Source organism: Kryptolebias marmoratus, linkage group LG21 (genome assembly GCF_001649575.2).
Source record: "Kryptolebias marmoratus isolate JLee-2015 linkage group LG21, ASM164957v2, whole genome shotgun sequence".
Taxonomy (NCBI): Eukaryota; Metazoa; Chordata; class Actinopteri; order Cyprinodontiformes; family Rivulidae; genus Kryptolebias; species Kryptolebias marmoratus.
In genome coordinates this window covers 23478089-23487498 of record NC_051450.1, presented here as the reverse complement: position 1 = coordinate 23487498, position 9410 = coordinate 23478089, and the positions used below count along the sequence as shown (strand labels likewise).

The window sequence follows — 9410 nt, the reverse complement described above, 5'->3', positions numbered from 1 at the left end:
GTGTGTGTGTTACAGTGCACGTGTGTGTGTTACAGTGCATGTGTGTGTTACAGTGCACGTGTGTGTGTTACAGTGCACGTAGGTGTGTTACAGAGCATGTGTGTTTGTGTGTTACAGTGCACGTAGGTGTGTGTGTTACAGTGCATGTGTGTGTGTGTGTGCGTGTGTTACAGTGCACATAGGTGTGTGTGTGTTACAGTGCATGTGTGTGTGTGTTACAGTACACGTAGGTGTGTGCGTGTGTTACAGTGCACGTGTGTGTTACAGTGCACGAGTGTGTGTTACAGTGCGTGTGTTACAGTGCACGTAGGTGTGTGTATTACAGTGGATGTAGGTGTTTGTGTTACAGTGCACGTGTGTGTTACAGTGCACGTAGGTGTGTGTGTGTTACAGTGCACGTGTGTGTGTTACAGTGCACGTAGGTGTGTGTGTGTTACAGTGCACGTGTGTGTTACAGTGCACGTGTGTGTGTGTGTGTTACAGTGTGTGTGTGTTACAGTGCACGTAGGTGTGTGTGTTACAGTGGATGTAGGTGTGTGTGTTACAGTGCACGTGTGTGTTACATGTGTGTTACAGTGCACGTAGGTGTGTGTGTGTGTTACAGTGCACGTGTGTGTTACATGTGTGTTACAGTGCACGTAGGTGTGTGTGTGTTACAGTGCACGTAGGTGTGAGTGTGTTACAGTGCACGTGTCAGTGTGTCAGTGCACGAAGGTGTGAGAGTGTGTGTTACAGTGCACATGTGTTACAGTGCACGTAGGTGTGTGTGTGTGTGTTACAGTGCATGTTGGTGTGTGTATGTGTAAGTTTTACTGAACTCCATTAATTTCCTGTCTAACAGGAAATGTGACAATATTGCAGTTCCACACCCTGAACCCTGTGTGTGTGTTTGTGCACATACCTGCACAGATTTCTGTGTGTGTGTGTGTGTGTGTGTGTGTGTGGTGATGTATGACTTCTGTCCTGAACCTGGTTCTCATAAAAAACCTAACTATTGTTTTCAGCATCCCTCAGGACACAAACATTTCACACTGAGCATGGTGCGTTCAGGTACCTTAGGACAGGGAGTTCAAACTGGGCATGGTGCGTTCAGGTACCTCAGGACAGAGAGTTCACACTGAGCATGGTGCGTTCAGGTACCTCAGGACAGAGAATTCAAACTGGGCATGGTGCGTTCAGGTACCTCAGGACAGAGAGTTCACACTGAGCATGGTGCGTTCAGGTACCTCAGGACAGAGAGTTCACACTGAGCATGGTGCGTTCAGGTACCTCAGGACAGTCTAATCCCTCAGAGAGTTCTGGTTCTACTCCGGGGTCTCCACGCAGTGCCAGAGAACTGCAGTGTATGTGTGTTCTGTCCATGAGACCAGGAACAGTCCTGGTGGAGTCCAACCCGCACCTGAACCTTCAGCCTAACTGTAGGCCAGGGGAACACAGTTCTCGTGTTGGTTCTACAGGGACCGGATAGCCTTCAGCTGCTCGGTGTGGCCTCCCATCATGAACAGAGTCAAGACAGGCTGGAAACAGCCTTTTTTTAGATTCTGATTGGATAATTATGAGCCTGAATCAGTTTTGCATAATGGCACTCTTGCCCCAGGGCGCTACGGTAGAACTGGAGTCCATCAGGTGAGTTTCAGAAGGCTTCTCTGAGACCAGCTGTCAGGGTTTTCTTGTGGTTTTCCAGAAGAGTTGGAGGAACTTCAGGAAGGAAGTTTTCATCAACATTAGTAGAGTTTCATGTCTCAGTTTTTGCTCTTTAGACTGAAACTTTAATGAAGCTTTATTCTTTCCAGAAACAGTTAGAAACTCCTCTATAAACAGATAAATAGCTGGTATTTCTTTGCCCTTTAAAGGCAGTAATTCTTTTCGTCATAATAAACTGGTGAGCAAAGCAGTTCTAATTAGAATCTGCTGAGAAGCAGACAAAATGGCCCCTTTTTCAGTTATAACTCAGCTTCGTTTTGTGCTTGGTGTCCTTTACCTGCATGTTGGATTTAATAGCAGCGCGGCAGGAGGACATGAATTATCTGTTTAATGTCAGACTGTTAGTAAGTTACAGCCTCTACATGCAGCCGCAGAAAGACTTAATAAAAGTGAAGGAGAGAGTGATGGAGGAGAGGCAGCGCTGACCTTTCTGTGGAGCTGAATAATGAACCGACGCCGTTTAATGTGTCGCCTCGTGTGAGAGCACAGATCCAGTCAATATTCTGCAACAACACACGTTTCTAAACACCTACAGTGCTGCAGGAAGGCTTCAGCAAACTAACACTAGATTCCCACAGGCCAGCTGTTCTATTTAAAACACAGAATATAACAAAAACTAGCAAATTCCAGAAAACTTTCTTCTCTGAAGTCCAGAATTAATCTGAGCTGTGATAGATCCAGACACTTACTTTGAAAAGTACCTATGAGCTTTATTTTGAAACCTTAAATCCTGAATCCTCCTGAACATCAAAGGTCTGATGAGAGGCGTCTCATCGTCAGCCAGTTTCCACATCGAAGGAACATTAACTGTAGTGACCTCCGATTACTGCCAACGTGAATCTGTGAGGAAAACACACGGCAGCACTTCAGGCAGAAACACAGAGTAAAATGTAAGCCTCAGACCAACAGTCTCTAAGTGAAAACTATCAGAACTTCTTGACCCGTGAGGTTCTGATGGTCCCACAGGTTCAGGTTGATGGTTCTACAGGGTTTATGGAGGAGATCTGAAGAGTTCACTTCCTGTTTGAAGCTCCGATCCAATGAGAGTTTGGCTGTGTGACCTCTGACCTCTGAGAGGACACCATCAGTCCTCCAGCAGAGACAGAAGACAGAAACACTGATCATCAGACTGAACAGTCTGAGGTTAAATCTCCAAAGATCCTGCAGCTTCAGCTGTGATTGGGTAGAAAACGATTACCTGACTGCAGACAGACTGCTCTCTTATTGGTTTAGGTTTGTGATGTCACACTGAAGTATTGACCTTATTCTGTTTCTTTGTTTTTAATTTTTACATCGTTTTAAGTCATAATTATCCTGAAACTGTCCAACAGAAGGACATGAACCCAGTCAGTCGACCTGTCTCTGTCTCTACCTGTCTGTACCTGTCTCTGTCTCTACCTGTCTGTACCTGTCTCTGCCCATCCCCACCTGTCTCTACTTATCCCCACCTGTCTCTGTCTCTACCTGTCTCTACTTGTCTCTACCTGTCTCTGTCTCTACCTGTCTGTACCTGTCTCTGCCCATCCCCACCTGTCTCTACCTGTCTGTACCTGTCTCTGTCTGTACCTGTCTCTACCGGTCTCTACTTATCTCTACCTGTCTCTACCTGTCTGTCTTTGCAGTAAGTACCAGGTGGTGGTGGAGGAGGAGCGCCCCCGCAGGCAGAGGAGGGGCACTGCAGAAATCCTGCGTTGTTATCCGGTTCCTGTTCACTTCCAGAACACCTCCGTGCTGAACTCTCAGTATTACTTCAGCGCTGAGCTGCTGATGAACGAGCTGAGGACGCCTCTTCCTTTCTGTGTTGGTTAGTTCATTATGTCAGTGGACGTAAACTTTATTTTTGTCTGTCCTATAATCAGTAAGTTTTTATCATGGAGCCTGGAGTGATGCTTGTATGTCCTGGAGTTAACACAGGAAGTCAGTCACCTAACTGACTGTAGTTTGATGTGTTTTTATTATTATTTGTCACGTCAACTAACAAGGAGTTTGCTGGTTAAACACTAACTAACTTGTTAATAAATTATCAATGCACTGCACTGGTTAACCTGTTAACCTGTGTGTTAACCAGGAGACAACAGGACCTACAATGGTTACTGGAACACTCCTCTTCTGCCTCATAAGAGTTATGGGATCTACTATCAGGCTGTCAGCACTGCTAACGGGGTGAGTTCACCTGTTTCAGGTAACAAACCGTCCAATCAGAGACATCGGTGTCATCAGTTTCACCATCAGTATCATTAGTTCAGAATCATCATCATCACTGTCGTGTCACCATGAATATTATCACTAATTAACACAAATAGCCTCATTATTACCTGTATCATCATTGGTATGAGAGGAATTAATTTAATTAATTATGTCAGCTGTTGGACCCTCGGCTCACTTCCAGTCCTTTTATCCCAGAGGATGGAGAACTCAGACAGTTTACCCTTTGAAAGAGAACCAGAGTTTAACTGTTTATTCTAATAAGGCAGAAAGGTATTACAAGGCCAGCACCGGGACTTCTGTCTACAACATCTCATGGATGAAGCAGAGAGAAGCCCGGAACCAAGGAAGCGTTGACTTTTATAGATCCTAGGCTCCGCCCATTTCAGAGGGCCGAAGCGCATCCTAATCGTGATATCAGTAATGGTACTACGTGTGATTCTGTGGGTGTAAACGGCTGAGGGTACGGCAGGCCTTCACACAGCCGATGAAGGCGGCTGAGCACAGGGTTTCCTCTTTTTAGAACATTTCTAACAGGACGAACAGGTTTTATGTTTTTCTTTGAACTTTATTAGAATGTCTGGATTTTTAGAAACTAACGTGACGGCTGCACGGTGAGGTTCAACATTGGTCCAAACACTTGTTCAGACTGAATACTGAGAGATAATCAACACTAAAAGCAGCTGAGTGAAACTGTTGTTTTTACTTTGAATTGAAGTGAGCAGCTGCTGTTTGCCGTCACCGATGGAAACAGAAAACCTGGAACCAGCAGGTTTCTGAGCTCTATGCTACACAAACATCAGACATGATGAAATCCTCAGGAAGAGAAAGTCTCATCGAGTCGACTCGTCTGTTTCATGGCTTTGACTTTGGATCTGACTCCAAGGAAGTGAAGGTTTTGATGCAAATTGTGCCAATTGGCTGTTAAGTGTTTTCCACTTTGAAGGCTGCAGAGAAACAGGCTGTTTATCTCAGCGGAAACTCCGGCTGTGTTTTATTTAAAGAAGTGGCAGGTGTCAAGATATCCAATCACACCGTGCAGCATGATGGGACACAATTACACAAAGCTTCCCAGCTTTCTGTTCCTTTGTGTCATAAAAGCACAGAGAGCAGAGATCCTTCCTGCAGGCTGACCAACAGCTCCGAGACGCTGCGGCGTGTGTGTGTGTGTGTGTGTGTGTGATTAAAGGATAATTGCTCACTTTCACACATGTGCAGATCTTATTGTGTTGTGTGTTCATTATTGATGCACAGAGCTTTAATTGGTGTGTGTGTGTGTGTGTGTGCTGAATAATGCAGGGATAGTAGTGCTTTTCACTGTCGCCTCACCACAGAGTCTGTGTGTGTCTGTGGGTGTGTGTGTGTCTGTGAGCGGGTGTGTGTGTGTGTGCAACCATGAATATTCATGAGCCCTTGTGGTTAATTTGTCGCTTGTTTGTTAGAACCAGAAAGATGCAAGATGTTCTGTCTCGCCTTTCGCCAAACCCTGCCTCGCCGTGTGTGTGTGAGCATGTGTAGGTGTGTGTGTGTGTGTGTGTGTGAGCGTGTGTAGGTATGTGTGTGTGTGTGTTGGTTGTTAAATGCCACCACAGGCACTGATCCACAGCCATTTGCCTTCTGTCTGCTCTGTTTACGATGTGTGTGTGTTTCATAGTGCGTCTTGGAGTGTGTGTAATATTGCGTGTGTGTGTATCATGGTGTGTCTTGGAGTGTGTGTGTGTGTGTTTCTGGAGGAAGTAGCCAGATGTGACAGCTCATATGTTGACAGGAAACTAATTTGTTTTTCTCTCTAACAGGAGACAAAGATCGACTGTGTTCGAGTGGCCACTAAAGGTGAGTCTTTTATTTTGAAAGGTTTTCTCTTCCTGTTAGATTTCTAAAATAACTCTACATTTTAATTTGTTGAAGGTCAGATTTTATTACCTAGCTGTGTTTTTTAATCTTTCAATCTGTACAGTTCATTACTAATGTTTCATTTTCAAAAAAGCCTTGATATTTTACTTTGAAAGGTGTTTCTTAACAATATATATAGAAGAGATTTTGTTATTAGTGTTATTAGCCTGTTTGAAGCACTGTTGGTGACTCTGAGGCTGGATTTAAACTAAAATCTAAAGCTGAATTTTTCAGGAAGGACAGTTCCTCACCAGATCTGAAAACTGAAATAAATACAACGTCAGGTCAACAATTAGCTACATCTGATTGGCCAGAGCTGTACAGTCAGGTAGGACCTGGGTTTTGATCCCTGACTGCTGGTTTGGATTTTACTGCTACGTTAGCTGCGAGGTAGCGAGGCAGCGGCCAATGAGACACAGATGGCAGTTAGCTGCTGGAGCGCTAAGCTAATGGTTAGCACATTGGTCCCATCCAGAAGTATAATGGCTCACAGATGGCCGCTCATGACCAACATCTGTCCCTGACTGTCTGTCAGTCCTTCAGCAGCGGGAAGAAATGTCCTCTGCAGACAACTGAGCTACACAAACTCTGCAGACGCACGTAAACACAAGTCAGAAAAAACAAACAAACTCAGCTTTATGCTGCGCTAACGCTAGGCTAACGGAGGGCTAATGACTGGGATTGTACGAGTGTCGAGAGAGCAGTAACACAAGAGCTAAACAAGCTAAAAACACAGTGATCTCCCCTGATGAACATCTAGGACACACACACACTCTCACACACACTTTAATCAGCTTTTATTGGACCGCTGTTCTGGTGGCTAACGACACCAGATGCTGATTGGTTCTGTTGATCCCCCGGCTCGCGTCAGTCACGCTGCAGCAGCCAACCCCATCCCCCACCGGGCCTCCCCCCGTCCTCCCCCGTCCTCTCAGAGTACCCAGAGTGCCATGCAGCGCTAACAGTGAGCGTCCTGATGTGAATGTAAAGGAGCGCTGCACGTCTGTTGAATGTTAACTGGATGGTTTATGAACAGGAAACTCCGACGCTCCTGAGTTTTCACAACATGTTAAATAAATGCGGAATGTGGAAAACAGCTGAATCCAACAGGGAAGATTTCTGAACTCCAGCAGGATGTCTCTGAATGTCACTAAAGGAAAGTTTAAGAGACTCGATGCTGTCAGAAGCTTCCTGGATTCAGTCAGAGATTTTCTGGATTAACTAAACTCACAGTTAGAACTGGATTCATGAAGCTAATTTCACTGTGGACTCATAAGAAGTACATCTGAAAGTATGAAGCAGAATCATCTGAAGGTGATATCTGGAAGAATAAATCAAGACTCAGTGAAATACCAACATTACAAAGGCATCAGTATAAAATGTTTAATCTCAGAAAAAAGGATTGATTTTAAATCAAGAGTTTAAGGCCTCGTGCACAGCCTCCTCTCTCTGTTTCTGCTGAATGATTGATTACTAAAATGACTGATTACTAAAATGATTCATTACTAATGTCTTATCAATGATTGGCTGATTAATGAGCTTCTCTTCCAGGTGTGTTTCATAAACTTAACTACTTCCTGTTTACCTGAGCAGTGCTTGGCTCTCCTGTCAGAAACATGATGAAGAAATAAAACTTTATAGTCATTATAAAGCAGCTGAAGAAAACTGTTTAAATTTCTTTATTTTTAGTCACGTCTGTAAAGTTTGATTTAACTACATGAGGCCCAGTTTCAAATCTCAGGTGTCCTACATTTGGTTCTGGACGGGTCCGCCTGAACACAGCTGCTTTAAAATGAGTCTTCTTGCTGAAGTTTCAGTGGAGGCTGACGATGAGCAGCTTTAGGAGAGCACACTAATATTTCTGCTTCAGAACAAACCTCTGCTTCAGCCTGTCTCTCTGTCTGCTGTCTGTCTGTCTGTCTGTCTCTCTGCATGCCTCCTGGATGAACAGCCGCCATAATCGTCACCCAGCTCACCACGCCGTACATTCGCATTGCCCCAGCGGCTGGCGACAAGCAGCTACCAGGTCAGAGGGAACACACACACACACACACACACACACACACACACACACACACAGCTCAGGGGATGACAGAGCTCACTGTCAATCTGCCTCTTGTAAGGAGGAGAGTTCTACTAGGTTAGTTATTAAACCAACCTGCTGCTGTCTGGTTTAAAGGAGTAAAGTTTACCTCAGTGGAGACACTCGCACTCTGAAACCAACATGTTTCTCGATAGTTTCATTCTGGTATAAAAGTCTTGTTCTTCAGTTTCTTTTGTCTCATGTTGTTTATTATTGTTGTCATGTTGTTACTACGCCATTCCAAGGTTAGTGACTAACCCACGCTAACCAGTAGCTGCGTCGGTCAGAGGGTAGTGACTAACCCACGCTAACCAGTAGCTGCGTCGGTCAGAGGTTAGTGACTAACCCACGCTAACCAGTAGCTGCTTGGGTAACGTGGGTTAGTTACTAACCCAGTCATTGTCGGGTCTACTGTGTCACATGACGTGATGGGAAACAGATCTGGCACTAACAGCCCTTTTCTAGTGTTTGTCACATTTCAGTCCAGTCCCTAACAAACAAGTGTGTGTATGTGTATCTGTGTGTGTGTGTGTATCTGTGTGTGTGTGTGTGTGTGTGTGTGTATCTGTGTGTGTGTGTCCATGCCACCTGAACACTCTGATCTACAGCTCACACAAATTACATTTAAATATTTACCAGCCTGAAGGTGGAAACTTTCTACATAGTTTGTACACCACACACACACAAAGCGCTGTTTACATTGTATGCACACTGTATCCTCACTTTAATACACACACAAACACACACACACATGCCTCCCACTCAGCATGACTGGCTGAAGCCCTAAAGCACAAAACTGCTTCACTTTTACATGAAAACAGCTTCTCTGTGGCCTGCTGTGACACTCACAATAACACACACACACACACACACAAGAAACACACACAGATAAATTCTGTCTTCAAAGTGTTTTGATAGCCTTTAAACAGAAAACAGCAGCTTTCTGTCTGCGAGGCGCTGATGCTCTGTGTGTGTGTGTGTGTGTGTGGGGGGGTGTGATGAAACACAGATATAGAAACTGGCTGATAGTCGAGCTCGTCTGACCTTGAAGAGACAAAATAAAACCAGTGAAAATAAAAGAAACTGCCTGTGAGTCAGAAACCAGTTTAGCTCAGTCCAACAGACCGGGTTCTGATGGGTTCTGTTCGGGTTCTACTTCCCTTCTGTGTAGAACTTTACTGAATAAACTGCCTTCCTCGATCAGTTCTGATCTAGTTCTGTTTCCCATGAAGTTTGAACTTTTTAGATTCCTGTTTGCTTCAATTATTGTCACATAACAGTCATTGTGCCAAAGAGAACAAATGTCTCCACAGTGCAGGAGTGTGTCCACACACACACACACACACTCGGAGTGACTGATGGCTGGTGTCATCTTCTGATTGGAAAAGTGCAGCAGGTCTAAAATGACACATTACAGCAGCCGACAGCACAGTGTTGTCCTGAATGTCTCTCATCTATGGAGACACCTGGAAGGATATTACACCTGGACACACACACACACACACACACACACACACACACACAC

At 44.7% G+C, this 9410-nt stretch overlaps 1 protein-coding gene across 9 annotated transcripts in view; it reads left to right on the top strand.

Annotated features, from left to right (window-relative positions):
- The window catches only part of LOC108228227 (receptor-type tyrosine-protein phosphatase mu), a gene marked incomplete at its 3' end in the record, with an annotated part of 63738 nt that overhangs the window by 18940 nt on the left and 35388 nt on the right, over positions 1-9410 (top strand). For 6 of the 9 annotated variants that reach the window (XM_037973206.1, XM_037973205.1, XM_037973203.1 and 3 more), the window contains 4 exon segments: positions 3327-3508; positions 3773-3867; positions 5706-5742; positions 7754-7828. In XM_037973206.1, coding sequence (XP_037829134.1) covers positions 3327-3508; positions 3773-3867; positions 5706-5742; positions 7754-7828 — 389 coding nt within the window. 9 annotated transcript variants of the gene reach the window in all.